At 44.9% G+C, this 16055-nt stretch overlaps 1 protein-coding gene across 1 annotated transcript; it reads left to right on the top strand.

Moving 5' to 3' along the window:
• Window positions 1–4292: 4292 nt before the first annotated feature.
• On the top strand, window positions 4293–15135 carry LOC146358270 (uncharacterized). Its single transcript, XM_084860302.1, is given in 4 exon segments — window positions 4293–4759; window positions 6156–6288; window positions 13658–14830; window positions 15103–15135. Coding segments are annotated over 4 exon segments (1806 nt in total).
• Window positions 15136–16055: the final 920 nt, after the last annotated feature.

Raw genomic sequence — 16055 nt, 5'->3', positions numbered from 1 at the left:
AAAACTGGGTATAGGTCCAGCAGGATGACGCTGCACTAGCAGATCACTGTGCATCCACTTCTATATGCCTTGTAAAGGGAAGCCAATGTCCATTTCTTCGTAAGATCTTCTTGAGAGAAGGCTTTATTGGCCATGAAATTACTCCTTCATGCTCTCTTAAGTCAACAGGCCAGCTCTGGGACTCTTTATCGCATACTTCACCAGATACTGGCCATAAGTTCTGATTAGCACACCCTAAAAGCTACAGTCTCTTTAAACACACAGTAAAGCTTCATGTGGAGCACTCACTCAGTAAGGGATACTGCTGCTACGACTTGTATAGTCAAAAGCCAAACAGAGGTTTGAAAGCTGCCGTGAACAAAGGCGGGCAAGAAATGTTTTAAATGAATACATACATACATAAAATTAATGGTTTAATTAGGGCAATTAAGCAATTAAAGTTAAAACACCAATCTCAACATTGTGATTTATATTTTGCCTGCAGGTTCTGAAGCTTGTGGAAGACAAAGCTTTTGAAATGTGAAGATCAGGACGTTTACCATGACCATTTCACATTTATTTTGTGCCGACAAGGTATGTTGTGCTTGTTCTGAACATTTCCCAAGTAGCACAATGTGGGTATTTTGAAAAATTTGAATTTCAGAAGTCAAAACTTGGAATACCAAAACTTCCAAAATCTGTCTCTCAGTTCAAATGTAGGCCAAAAGTGAAACCTCAAACTTGGAATATGCGGTGAGTTCAAATGCATAAAGTCAGCATTTCAAATTAAAAACAAAATGAATCTGGCTCTGGCAACTGCAGCAGAGATAAGAGGGATTAATAAAACAGAGGCGCTAATATGTTACAAGGGAAGCTGCAGTAATTTATGATTAGGTTCGGTGGATGTCAGAAAGACAAACAGGTCTAATTTTCTCCAAGAGTCCCATTGAGGAAAAGAGTCACGTTTCACTTTCGCTCGTTCATTTGGCAATGGCACGACAACAGTGCTTGGGTCGCTCTCTATGAGTTGTATTGAAATCATTCATCCCATCCCCCAGGAAATAATCATTCTGTAAAAGAAGGTCTTCTTTTCCCCAGCCTCTGTTCTGGTCAATACCAGGATCTTTTACTCTTCAACAAGAAAGCAAGTGACTGAAAAGCTTTTCACATGCTCGGTAGCTTCTCTCTAGAATTGAGACTGCAAGAAATCGTAGTAGTAGGGGAACATATAGGGGATCTCTACACCTCAACTTTATTGTGCATTCATGGTTGCTCACTCACTGAATTGTGTGGATCCATTACATGACATTGTCATTGTCCAGTCATTATTCCATTATTTCCTCCCACCTATCCCATGTTTTCCTCAAATGGAAAAAAATGGGTATTTTTCCAGATATGCGCCAATGGAGCGCCATGTCCTCCCCGTGTATTTCTCCCCTAGTGTGAATGAAGCGCTGAGTGTGGTTGTTGGGGGCGTGGTCATGATGTCGAAGGTGGTGACGAAGGTCTGATGGGCATCCAGCCTTCCCGCTCCTGCACCATTTTGGCTCCTCGCCATTTTCAGCCTGCCTGTTCAAAACAGAGCGGCAGAGCAGCAAAATGGCACAGCAGCACAGCAGCAGCGGGGGGGGCAGAAGAGCAGAGGAGCAGCAGAGGGGCTGAGCAGCAGGGTCTGGCCAAAAGCATGGAAGAGGGAGACAGGGCCCGGGGAGATCAGTGTATGTGTAGGGGGCTGTCTGCGTGCCAGTCCCCATCCACCAGTAATGTGCAAGGGCAGGGAAAGGGGCAGGAACCCAGGAGCAAATATTGCTGAACCTGGAGCGTGTGTAATGCCTCTTCACAGAGACATAACGCTATGGGAATGGCTATCTACAGAGAAGGAAGCGCATGTAAAGGGGATCAGTTGTGATCCTGCATTTAAAATGGAAGTGGAAAGCCCCATTTTAAATGCAGGATTTTAGGCTGGTGTAGAAATCCCCATAGTCTCCTATATTATCCACATCCTTGGCTCAGATTGAAATGTTTTGCTATGTCTTTCAAGTAGCTGACATAACCAAGAGCAAGCTTTCATATTCTTTAGCATGTCTCAGTCATGATAAGTGGAATGTATATTATGACTACTGATGTGGAATTAACCTGATAAATTCCAAAATCCATTAGTAGAGGTTTTGGCAGTAGTATATTCTGTGTCCAATATAGCGCCATACAAGGAGGTGAAATTTTATTTTATTTTATTTTAATTTGTTTGTTTATTTATGTATTTATTTCTATACCGAAATATATTTCTATTTCTATTCCAATAGCCGAAGCTCTCTGGGCAGTTCACAAAAATGCAGTGCAAGAGGCTTTGCCTATTCCTTCTTAAGTACACCTCCAGAGAAGCCCCTGACCTTGGTGCTGTGCCATATGTCTCCTCCCTCACCTTTGCAGGACCTTTATCTGCCACAAACGTGGGGGCTGAGAACTTGTGCAACTTTCTGTCAGGCCGCTAAGGACACAGAATGTTTAGGGCCTACTTACTATTATACAAAGTGGCCAGTTCATCATACTGTTATAGAAATTTCAGTTGTAATATGTCTGTTATCCCATGATTTTATGAGCTAGGCTATGTCTATTCTACCTCTGAGTGAGATTGCCATGCTAAACAAAGACACAGCGCCTCATCAGAGACTCAGGAATGCCAAGAATGCGTTTACGTAGTACACAACTATCTCTCTGCTGCCTCTCTCTACGCATGCCTGAGTATGTAAAAGGTGTTGTTTGTTTCCTGTCTCCCTTTCAGCTAGACAAAGGAAGTGGTAGAGAGCAGGCATAAGACAGCCCCCAGAGACTTGTGTATACAAGCCTCTGGATCACATTACTTGATTGTGACCTTTGTTGGAGTGTTAGCCCCAAAGGTTGCCTTATTCTGCAGAATAAAATCATGTTAGACCAGATCTCTGCCTCCTCTCGTTCTTGGTAAACAAATTGGAAAGTCTACCAGGGAAAGAACACAATTTTTGAAACAATTTCTGGCAACTTCGTCGGGAGTCCCTGTGTGACCTGGGAGCTGGGCAAACGCTGGATCAACCCAAGCGGAGGGCACCCTGGACCTTGTTTGGTTCACCGTGAGGTTTGGGGCGGTTGTTGCCTGGCAACCCGGCTAGCAAAGGACTCCTGAAGAGACGAGGCAAGTGGCGGTCTTTGGAGGACAGGATGAAAAACACTGTCTGACTCTGGGGTCGTTCGGAGGCTGAGCTGCGAGGTAAGTCAGATCGTACTGTCTGGGCCATCTGCGGAGTGTAAATCTCCCAATCTTGTCCAATTGGGCCTTGCTCAAGCAGCAGCAATTGGATACAGAAGAAAAAAATATATAGGGCTGACAGGATGGGATCGAAACATTCCGTAGGAAAACATAGCCAAGACCCACTGGGATGCACGCTTAAGAATTTTAAGTTGTTCAAGCTGGATTATGGTGTTGAAATGACAAAAGAAGAGCTCATAAAATTTTGTAAGAGAGAATTAGTAATGTTTAGTGTCGGCTGGCCGGCTAGGGGAAGCTGAGAAAAGAATGTTGTGTCCAAGGTTTAGAATAAAGTGACTGTTGATAATCATTGAGATCAGTTTCCTTATACTGATGCTTAAATGTTGAAAAAAAAATCCTAATTGGATAAGAAAATGTAAAGGTCAGTATTGTAAAGTCATGATGGTATGCTCCGAGATGAAGCCCAAAGCCCCTGTTCTCCCTGACTCAAGCCCCACAGAAGGAGCGTGGAGATTAAGAGATCCTGCCCAAGGCTCCCTGGGTTTCCCCTGCCTGTTAGGTTGGGAGGAGAGGTTGCTGGGGGAGGGAGGAAAGCCCCCCTCCCACGGAGAACCCATCTGTTACATCCCCACGTCTCGCTCCTTCTATGTTGAAAAATCCTCCACTGTATTCAAGTTTGTTAGAGGAAGCAAGAACAGCTGAAAAAGTTGTAAATCCTGAGGAAAGAGATTTATTTGAAGCCTTAAAGACTGTGGCAGAATCAGGAAGGAGAGAGGATATTTTGGATGTCGTGAAAAAAGTTGCGGATATATATTTGCCCCCTCATTTGAGATCTACAGCCAGAAAGTGCTCATATGACTGCAAAATGACAAAAGTGGGAAGACAGCTCCCCATGCGGGAAGTAGCTGGCCTTAACAGAGGGGCTCTTGTTTATGTGCCATTCACTACATCTGACCTGTTTAAGTGGAGGAATCAGAACCCCTCCTTAAGGGAGGATCCTCAGAAAATGTACAGGCTGTTTGAATCTATTTTCTAAAGTCATAATCCTACCTGGGGAGATGTGCAAACCATGTTAAACGAACTTTTAACTCCAGATGAAAAGCGGATGGCAAAAACACAAGCCTTAAGGCAAGCCCAGACTGAGAATGGAGCTGGTGGACCACGACCAGCCCAGGCATTGCCAGATCAGGAGCCGGGTTGGCAGGCTGTGTCAGAGGAGCTGATCTGCTACAGGCGGCTCATTTTACATGGAGTTCAAACTGCAGTCCCCAAGACTACAAATTTAAGCAAATTATATGAAGTCCGGCAAGGACTGACTGAAGACCCTAGTGCATACCTTCAGAGGTTGTTTGATGCATTCCGTCAGTATAGTGATATTAACCCTGACACTCAAGAGAATTTAAGGATGGTTAACATGATGTTTATTGCTCCAGTGGCAACAGACATTAAGAGAAAGTTGCAGAAGACTGATGGGGCAGCGGCGATGCCTCTGCCTCAGTTGATGGAGATTGCTTATAAAATGTTTGTGAATCGTCAGTAAGGATGTAAGAAAGTGACTTACCTTTCGCGGATTATGTTGATGGTTGGGGGGGAGGCATTCCGTCCCTCCCCCCGGAATCCTGGCTGGGTAAAAAAAAAAAAATGCGCACGCAAATGGCGGCAGCTATGGCTGCCGCCTTTTGCGTTCCTTCTTTTTGGCCGTCTTAATCTACGTAAATATTTACATAGACTACGACGGCGAAAATAAAGGGGAACGCAAATAGCGTAGCGGGCGCTATTTGCATCCCTTTTTGATTCCCCGTTTTAGCCTACGTAAATCTTTACGTAGGCTAAAACAGTGAATCAAAAGGGGATGCAAATAGTGCCTGCTATGCTATTTGCGTTCCCCTTTATTTTCGCCGTCATAGTCTACGTAAATATTTACATAGATTCAGACGGTAAAAAGAAGGAACACAAATGGCGGCAGCTGTAGCCGCTGCCATTTGCGTACGCGGGTTGTTGGGTTTTTTTACCCACCCAGCCGTGATAGGCTACAAGATTTACGAAGCCTATCACATCTTTTTTTTTTTAAACCTAGCCATGATAGGCTATGTAAATCTTTACGTAGCCTATCACGTCTTTTTTTTTTTTTTTTACACAAGGCAAGCCTGGAAATGGTGGCGCCATTTCCAGTCAGAAATGTCAAGCCAGTCAGAAGACCGGCTGCTGCCACTGCCGCCAGAGCCGCCGCCACCACCTGGAAGATCCACCCCAGGTGAGTCTCATCCCAGGGGGGATCCACAGGGGGGCGGGGGGGTGGCAGGCCGTTCCGCCACAGAGTTCGGGGGGCCGAATGCACTGGCATTCGGCCTCACCAAGATCCATGGCGGAATTCTCTGACATCCCTAGAATCGTGAGAAAGAAGAGAAGAGGGAAGCAGATAAGAAGGTCAGACAGAATGCAGCTTTGATTGCAATGGCAGTCACAGGGCAAGTCCCTGATTGGGCAGATAAAGGTTTGAAGAAGGATTTTGGGACTCGGAGAAAGCCACGTTTGGGGAGAGATGAATGTGCTTACTGTAAAGAGAGGGGACATTGGCAAAAAGACTGCCCAAAGCAAAAGGGGGAGAAGAGGGGGGCAATAGTGGCCATGGAAGGAGAAGGATCAGATTAATGGGGACCAGGGTCTGAGACCTCCACCCTGGAGAGCTATCTGGCTCTGAAGGACCCTCTGGCTACAATAAGGGTGGAGGAAAGAGAAATAATGGGACTTATTGGCACAGGAGCAACTTATTCCATGCTGCCAAAAGCACCAAAGCCACAAATTAATAAAAATAGAAGAGAACTGTAATTGAAGGGATCGAAGGCCAACCCACTAAGGTCCCTTATACCTTTCCCCTTCTCATGAAGGTTAGAAGTTGTCATTTGGAGCATAAATTTGTTGTGTCTGAAAGGTGCCCAGTTGCACTTCTGGGTCGGGACTTGTTGACAAAGTTACAAGCAGAAATTTTCTTTCGAGATGACAAGATGGTTGTTAGGTTGCCAAAGCAGCAAGGATCTAACTATCAGATGTGTTTGCAAGCTTATGTAGATGAGAACATGTGACGTACAGCAGATCCCTACTGGGGAGCCGATGTGGCAAAAAGGGCCCCTGAAGATGTATGGGCAGGGAAGGCACCTGCAAGGGCAAAGTTTGTTAAGCCTGTGCAGATCAACCTTAAGCCTGGAGCTCAACCAGTAAAGATTAGACAATACCCCTTGTCACTAGAAGCCAGAAAGGGACTGAAACCTTTTATTAAAAAGTTTAAAGGATATGGCTGGTTGAAAGAAGGAACTTCACCCTTTAATACCCCTATAATTAGAGTAAAAAAAAAACCAAACCTGGAAAGGGGATTGAGTTCCGCTAAGTCCAAGACTTAAAGGCCGTCAACAATATTATTAGTGCGGATCATCCTGTGGTTCCAAACCCACACACCATTATATCCCAAATTCCCAAAGAGGCCAGATGGTTTTCAGTACTGGACTAAAGGATGCGTTCTTTTCAATCCCTTTACATGAGGACAGTCAGAAAATATTTTTATTTGAATAGGAAGATCTCGATACCCATATTAAAGTTCAGCTCTTATGGGCCATCCTTCCACAGGGACTGACCATGAGTCCAACAATCTTCACGGGTGCGTTGAAAAATGACCTGAGGCAATGGAAAGAGGACCAGCCATGGGTGTCCTTGCTTCAATATTCAGATGACCTTCTTCTGGCCACCCAGACAGAGGACTCATGTGCTGAAGCTACTATCTCCCTCCTGCAAGAATTGAACTTGAAAGGCTATAAAGTGTCAAGAGAAAAGGCTCAGATTTGCCAGACCCATGTCACCTTCTTGGGCTACCAGATTCGGAAGGGAACCAGAGACCTGAGCACTGCTCGGTAGGGGTGGGGGAGAATTTCTCCCCGAAACTTCGGGGGGCCGAGTGCCAATGCATTCGTTCCTCCGAAGGTTTTCGGGGAGAAATTCTCTGCCCCCCCTGCCCCCCGCCCCCCCCCCCGGGATGGGACTTACCTTTCACAAATGTTGCTCCCGGCGGCGGGTCCCGGCGGCGGTTTGGCAGGTCTTCGTCAGGGGCAGGGGCGGCAGCTGGTCTTTCGACCGGCTGCTGCTGCCGCCATTACAAGAAAAGTAAAAAAAAAAAAAAAACGCCCCCGTGATAGGCTACGTAATGATTTACGTAGCCTATCATGGCTAGATTTGCAAAGTCAGCCGTGATAGGCTACGTTAATCGTCACGTAGCCTATCACGGGTGACTTTAAAAAAAAAAGCGCGTACGCTAGTGGCGGCCCCCATAGGGAGCTGCCATTCGCGTTCCTTATTTGGTCCCTGTAGTCTACTTAAAGATTTATGTAGACTACAGGGACCAAATAAGGAACGCGAATGGCGGCTCCCTATGGGGGCCGCCATTTGCATACGCGCTTTTTTTTTTTAAAGTCACCCATGATAGGCTACGTGACGATTAACGTAGCCTATCATGGCTGACTTTGCAGATCTAGCCGTGATAGGCTACGTAAATCATTACGTAGCCTAACACGGGGCTTTTTTTTTTTTTTTACTTTTCTTTTGAAGTTCGCAGCCGGGGAGACGGGGCGCTTCTCCCCAGCCTGAATTTCGGCCGGGCGAGGCAGGAAGCCTCCCCCCCCAGCCTGAACTTCGGGGGGAGAAGTGAAGCGCCTACCCCCCACCGCGAAGCAAGCTGCGAGACCAGGTAAGTGACTTCCGTACATCCCTACTGCTCGGTTGGACGTCATACAGAAGACACCAAGGCCTAAAGACCCTCGAGAGTTGCGAGCCTTCTTTATAGAATGTGGATACCTGATTATGGAGGGAAGGCAAAGCCCCTGTATGAAGCTTTAACAAAGGAAAATATCATCCACTGGAAATAGACAAATGAAATGGAAAAGGCTTTTCTTGAGCTGAAGCAAGCCTTAGGGTCACCACCTGCTCTGGCCTTACCAGATCCCAACAAACCATACTGGCTTTATGTACATGAAAATAAAGGAGTGGCATTGGGGGGTTTAGCCCAAAGGACAGGTCCTTCCTGGAGACCTTTAGGATACTACTCCAAGACTCTGGATCCAACTGCAAAGGGATGGCCTGCTTGCTTGAGGGCCGTGGCAGCAATTGCGCTTTTAGTGGAAGAAGCCCAAAAAATTGCGATGGGAGCAGATATGGAGGTGCATACTCCTCATGGCGTACCTCAGATCCTGGGAAGCAATGGAGATAAGTTTTTGAATCCGTCATGCCAGTCACGCTATGAGATCTCCCTGCTTTCAAGCCCAGGCCTCACATATAAGAAGAGCAATCTTTTGAATCCTGCCACCTTGCTCCCTAAGCCCAATCTAAATTGCCATGACTGTTTAGAGATTTTGAGTCATGTGATTCTGATCAGGCCTGACCTCACTGATTCTTTGTTACCAAAGCCAGACCTTGAGGTGTTTGTAGATGGCTCCAGCTGTGTGATAGATGGAAAAAGATACACAGGATGTGCAGTAGTTACTCTTGAGAAGGCCTTAGGGAAAGAGCATCTTCCCAGCCATTGGTCAGCACAAGCAACAGAACTAACAGCTTTGACTCGAGCCCCAAAAATAGGAGAAGGAAAAAAAAATACCTTTACAGATTCACGATATGTTTTCAGCACAGTACATGCAGATGGAGTGCTGTGGAAAGAAAGGGGTTTCATTACTGCTTCAGGGCAAAAGATTGCAAATGGATCCCAGATCATGGAACTTTTAGATGCCCTGATGAAGCCAAAAAAAGTAGCTGTGATGCACATGAAGGTGCACGGAAAGAGTGCCAATCCCAAAGAAAGAAGAGGCAATGCTTTGGCAGATAATCTGCAAAGGAAGCCGCACGGATGAGAGGTGAGGAGGTGCATTATGAAGGAGCCCTAATCCCATATTTGAGTACAGACTTGGTTCCAATCTACTCTCCAGCTGAGAATGAGAGAGCTCTTGAATACAAGGCAAAGCAAACTGAAGATAGATGGTGAATAGTCCCAGGAGGCAAAGTGTTCATACCCAAGCCTCTTTTGAGCTTTATAGTGAGAGACTTGCACCAGGCTACACATTTAGGAAGAACTGCAATGGGAGATTTGCTTGTGAAACACATTGTGGCCCCAGGAGTGTATGCTGAGACCCAGAGAGTGGGGGCTAATTGCTCTTTGTGCCTCAAAAATAACCCAAAGACATCCAAACCCCCAACTCAAATGGGAGGTCGCCCATGGGCTTACTATCCTTTCCAGAGACTTCAAATTGATTTTTCAGAGTTGCCCCGGACTCATGAATATCAATATTTATTAGTAATAGTAGACCAATTGACTGGGTGGGTTGAGGCTTATCCTACTCGCACAGCCACTGCACAAATAGTAGCCAAGATCCTGTTAAAAGAAATAGTCCCTAGGTTCTTGTTACCTGAAGAGATTGAATTGGATCAGGGACCCCATTTTGTTGGACAGGTGACATGAGCAGTGGCTCAGGCACTACAGATCAACTGGAAACTACACTCCTCTTGGAGGCCTCAATCTTCAAGTCGAGAGGATGAATCGCACCCTAAAGTCAATGCTTACTAAAATTTGCTCAGAGACTAAGTTGAAATGGCCACAGGCCTTGCCAATCGCCTTGACTCGAATATGGTGCACCCCCAGGGGAAGTATTAAATTGTTGTTGTTGTTCAGTCGTTCAGTCGTGTCCGACTCTTCGTGACCCCATGGACCATAGCACGCCAGGCCTTCCTGTCCTGCGCTCTCTCCCGGAGCGTGCTCAAGTTCATATTCATTGCATCCGTGATGCTATCTAGCCATCTCATCCTCTGCCGTCCCCTTCTCCTTTTGCCTTCAGTCTTTCCCAGCATCAGGGTCTTTTCCAGGGAGTTTTCTCTTCGCATTAGGTGGCCAAAATATTGGAGCTTCAGCTTCAGTATCTGTCCTTCCAATGAGCACTCAGGGTTGATTTCCTTTAGGATGGACTGATTTGACCTCCTTGCAGTCCAGGGGACTCGTAAGAGTCTTCTCCAGCACCACAGTTCGAAAGCATCAATTCTTCGGCGCTCAGCCTTCCTTATAGTCCAGCTCTCACAGCCATACATTACTACTGGGAAAACCATAGCTTTGATTAGACGGACCTTTGTCGGCAAGGTGATGTCTCTGCTTCTTACCATGCTGTCTAGGTTGGCCATAGCTTTCCTCCCAAGGAGCAAGCGTCTTTTAATTTCATGGCTACAGTCACCGTCTGTGGTGATCTTGGAGCCCAAGAAAGTAAAATCTGTCACTGCTTCCATTTCTTCCCCTTCTATATGCCAGGAAGTGATGGGGCCAGATGCCATGATCTGAGTTTTTTTAATGTTGAGTTTCAAACCAGCTTTTGCACTCTCCTCTTTCACCCTCAACAAGAGGCTCTTTAGATCCTCTTCGCTTTCTGCCATTAGGGTGGTATCATCTGCATATCGGATGTTGTTGATAATTCTCCCAGCAATCTTAATTCCGACCTCTGATTCATCCAACCCGGCATTTCTCATGATGTACTCTGCATATAAGTTAAATAAGCAGGGTGACAATATGCAGCCTTGTCGTACTCCTTTCCCAATTTTGAACCAATCGGTTGTTCCATGTCTGGTTCTTACTGTTGCTTCTTGACCCTCGTACAGGTTTCTCAGGAGACAGGTAAGGTGGTCTGGTACTCCCATCACTTTCAGAATTTGCCACAGTTTGTTGTGATCCACACAATCAAAGGCTTTAGCGTAGTCAATGAAGCAGAAATAGACGTTTTTCTGGAATTCTCTTGCTTTCTCCATGATACAGCGAATGTTGGCGATTTGATCTCTAGTTCCTCTGCCTCTTCGAAACCCAGCTTGTACTTCCGGTAGTTCTCGGCTTGCATACTGCTGAAGCCTAGCTTGTAGGATTTTGAGCATCACCTTGCTGGCATGTGAAATGAGCGCAATGGTGCGGTAGTTTGAACACTCTTTGGCGTTGCCCTTCTTTGGAATTGGAATGTAAACTGACCTTTTCCAGTCTTGTGGCCACTGTTGAGTGTTCCAGATTTGTTGGCATATTGAATGCAGCACTTTAACAGCATCATCTTTTAGGATTTTAAATAGCTCGGCTGGAATACTGTCATCTCCGCTAGCTTTGTTGTTACTAATGCTTCCTAAGGCCCACTTGACTTCACTCTCTAGGATGTCCGGCTCAAGTTCAGTGACCACACTATTATGGCTATCAGGGACATTCAGATCTTTCCTGTATAGTTCTTCTGTGTATTCTTGCCACCACTTCTTAATCTCATCTGCTTCTGTTAGGTCCCTGCCTTCTTTGTCCTTTATCATGCCCGTCTTTGCACAAAACGTACCCTTGAGATCTCCAATTTTCTTGAAGAGATCTCTAGTCTTTCCCATTCTGTTGTTTTCCTCGATTTCTTTGCATTGTTCATTTAAGAAGGCCTTCTTGTCTCTCCTTGCTATTCTATGGAACTCTGCATTCAGTTGGGTATATCTTCCCCTTTCTCCCTTGCTTTTCGCTTCCCTTCTTTCGTGAGCTACTTGTAAAGTCTCATCAGACAGCCACTTGGCTTTCTTGCATTTCTTTTTCTTTGGGATGGATTTCGTTGCTGCCTCCTGAACAATGTTACGGACCTCCGTCCATAGTTCCTCAGGCACTCTGTCTATCAGGTCTAATCCCTGAAATCTATTCCTCACCTCCACTGTATATTCATCAGGGATATGATTTAGGTCATACCTGAACGGTTTAGTGGTTTTCCCGACGTCCTTCAATTTAAGCCGAAATTTTGCAAGAAGCAGCTCATGATCTGAGCCACAGTCAGCTCCAGGTCTTGTTTTTACTGACTGTATGGAGCTTCTCCATCTTTGGCTGCAAAGGACATAATCAATCTGATTTCGATATTGACCATCTGGTGACGTCCATGTGTAGAGTCGCCTCTTGTGCTGTTGGAAAAGAGTGTTTGCTATGATCAGCATGTTCTCTTGGCAAAACTCGATTAGCTTTTGTCCTGCTTCATTTTGTACACCAAGGCCATGCCTGCCTGTTATCCCGGTGATTTCTTGACTTCCTACTTTAGCATTCCAATCCCCTATGATGAAGAGGACATCTTTTTTTGGTGTTAGTTCTAGAAGGTGTTGTAGGTCTTCATAGAACCGATCAACCTCAGCTTCTTCGGCCTCAGTGGTTGGGGCATAGACTTGAATTACTGTGATGTTGAATGCTTTGCCTTGGATTCGTACTGAGATCATTCTATCATTTTTAAGATTGTACCCCAGTACTGCTTTTCCCACCCTTTTGTTGACTATGAGTGCTACTCCATTTCTTCTAAGGGATTCTTGCCCACAATAGTAGATATGATGGTCACCTGAATTAAATTTGCCCATGCCTGTCCATTTTAGTTCGCTGATTCCCAAGATGTCGATGTTCAATCTTGCCATCTCATGTTTGACCACCTCCAGCTTACCTTGATTCATTGATCTGACATTCCAGGTTCCTAAACAATATTGTTCTTTACAGCATCGGACTTTCTTTTCACCACCAGACACATCCACAGCTGAGTGTCCTTTCGGCTTTGGCCCAGCCGCTTCACTCTTTCTGGTGCTACTTGGAAATACCCTCTGCTCTTCCCCAGTAGCATATTGGACACCTTCCGACCTGAGGGGCTCATCTTCCGGCGTCATCTCTTTTAGCCTTGTGATACGTTCCATGGGGTTTTCTTGGCAAGAATACTGGAGTGGGTTACCATTTCCTTCTCCAGTGGACCACATTTTGTCAGAACTCTCTGCCATGACCTGTCCGTCTTGGGTGGCCCTGCACGGCATAGCTTATGGCTTCACTGAGTTACGCAAGCCCCTTCGCCACAACAAGGCAGTGATCCATGAAGGGGGTATTAAACTGACACCCTTTGAACTGTTATATGGGCGCCCACCTCAGATGTTACCTATGGCTGATAGCTTAAATGTGAATTTCAGAGTAAGAGCTTTAGAGATCCAAGCATATGTTACTGCCTTGCAGTCTGTTTTGTCTTGTCTTCACAGGTTCACAGCACCATACCAATCCATGCCTTTGGATGCTCCAGTGCATAATTTCAGTCCTGGTGACTGGGTGCTGATCCGGTCCTGGAAAGATGAACCACTTACTGAGAAGTGGAAGGGTCCGTTTCAGGTTCTACTCACCACTCACATGGCTATGAAGGTTGCTAGAGGAAAGAAATGGATCCATCACACCCGCATAAAGGCATCACCTGCACCAGAGAGGGTCACACCGAAAGCTGACCCACCTGAAGGCCACCATTAGAGTAGCAAACCACTAGAGGGACTAAAGTATTTGTTCAGGAGAGAGCAATCTCCTGATGCTTAAACATGCATATTACTCTTTCCTTCTTAAGTCTAGTTGTTTTAACACTTCCCACTCAGGTAAAAGGAAACTGGTTTAAGAGACATGCTGAGCATATGTTTAGGCAAAATGGGGAGGATTCTATTCTTTACTACAAACACCCATCAACTGTCAGAGACTTCACTTTGTTGCCTGCCTTGATCAGAGAACCACAGGTAATAGTTAGAGCTCTACACAAAGAGGGCACTCTCTTTTCAAGAGTCCCTGATGAATTGAGCAAGACTGAGTTTCGAAAGTTCAAATTCCAGACTTACACCAGGGGAAAGTGTTTTTGTTGTCAACATTCTGGTGTCTGGAATAATAAAGCCCTTAATTATAACAAGGCTAAACCTCTTCTAAATGGGTTGGGAAATTATTCACAGTGCACCAATCGGTTTTGGCTTTGGGAAAGTTTTAATTCCTCCTATTCTTCTTCCATTAATCTTGGTGACACTAATTTTGGCAGTCTTTACCCCAAGTACCCTATGTTCTCTCCCAATTATGCTGAGATAGGTAGCATATGCTCAGGTTGGCAGATGAAAGATCCCAACCTGTGGTTTTTCTTCAATAGATGGGCTACCAATTACCACCCTAGAAATTACCAATGTGTAGGGGTTGGGTATCTCACCATCCCAGTAAAAGTGGTAAAACCTCAATCTAAGAGAAGAAAAAGAGAGGTTAGAGGGATGGGGCAACTTGTAAGACAGATAGATGAAAACTGTAATGACACTGTAATTATTGGAAAACAATTGTCACATTCAGAACCAAACAGGGTAGGGGGCGGGCTAGTTACAGGGTTGCTTACTCTGGGTTCATACCCAGGAATTATTGCTCAAGAAAATAGAAAAAGCATCCTAGGCCTCACTTGCCATTTAGAGAAGACCATCAATGCCACAGCCATAATGGTAAGAGCCATGCAATCTGAAATTAAAGATCTCAGCCAGCTAGTAGCCCAATATCGGTTTGTTTTAGATTATCTCTTAGCATGCCAAAGTGGCTTCTGCACCCTAGTGAAGCAAGGGTGTAGAGTAAAGTTCCATGATTTAAACAAAACTATAGAAGATGAAATCGCCAAACTACAAGATATGATTAGACAGAATTATTCAAGAGCAAGTGATCCTTAGTTATGGTTGACTTCCTGGCTCCCTAATTTTGCATGGTTGAAACAACTTGTAATTGGCACAGTTCTGTTTGTTATGATACTATTGATAATGGTTTGCGCCTTTAAGTGTGTAGTCTACTGCTGGAACAAAATAAGGTATGAGATTTGAGAAAAACCTTTTGAGGGGAGAGTGTTATAGAAATTTCAGTTGTAATATATCTGTTATCCCATGATTTTATAAGCTAGGCTATGTCTATTCTACCTCTGTGTGAGATTGCCATGCTAAACAAAGACACAGTGCCTTATCAGAGACTCAGGAATGCCAAGAATGTGTTTACGCCTGAGTATGTAAAAGGTGTTGTCTGTTTCCTGTCTCCCTTTCAGCTAGACAAAGGAAGTGGTAGAGAGCAGGCGTAAGACAGCCCCCAGAGACTTGTGTATACAAGCCTCTGGATCACATTACTTGATTGTGATCTTTGTTGGAGCGTTAGCCCCAAAGGTTGCCTTATTCTGCAGAATATAATCATGTTAGACCAGATCTCTGCCTCCTCTCGTTCTTGGTAAACAAATTGGAAAGTCTACCAGGGAAAGAACACAATTTTTGTAACAATACCATTGTTCCCAGGAACATTAGAAGCTCTAGCGTATGGCAGCACCACTGCCAAGCAGTAGTATGCCTTGAAATTACGTTTTAAAAAGATATAAATAAGAAAGACTACCCAGCCACCTACTATGACTCCCCCTGATAGTTCTCTCTCTCTCTCTCTCTCTCTCTCTCACACACACACACACACACACCATCTTTGGGAGTGTTATTCACACCCACCCATCCCCCAAAAGCACTGAAGCTCAGCTGGGCCAAACATTTTAGCCAGTTCTATCTGACCTCCTATGCATAGCAAGATCAGACTTTAAAGCCTGCTTCCTGTGGCAGGCATTGTTTAGAAAGTTTACAGTGAGTACACTAATTTCCATCCATGATCTTTCATGACAGCTTACGCAAGATATTCATTCATTAGCATCAGAAGAAATGTACAACTCTGTCAAAGTTACATTAGGATTGTGAAGAAGGTAAGAAAGAATAACATTTCAGTCAACATAAATAAAATTTCTGAATTTAATAGAAGGATTCAGTTCCACTGAAGTCAAAATGATTCAATTCGTTTTAATTTTAAGTCGAGATCGGAATCAAGAACAGAGGATGCACAGCAGAGGTTTACTGAAAATGTCAATAAACATTTGTCGTAGAACCTTTGTTCTCCATTCTGATTTCATTTGAACTTGTCTGTGCAGTCAGTCAAGGACATACTATCTTGTGAATCTTCTTGTTACCAGGG

The sequence above is a fragment of the Heloderma suspectum genome, chromosome 1 (assembly GCF_057233095.1).
Source record: "Heloderma suspectum isolate Gila_16-S chromosome 1, 16-S_ref, whole genome shotgun sequence".
NCBI lineage: Eukaryota > Metazoa > Chordata > Lepidosauria > Squamata > Helodermatidae > Heloderma > Heloderma suspectum.
Note: the sequence above shows the minus strand (reverse complement) of the source record. Positions and strands in the feature narration are given on the sequence as shown.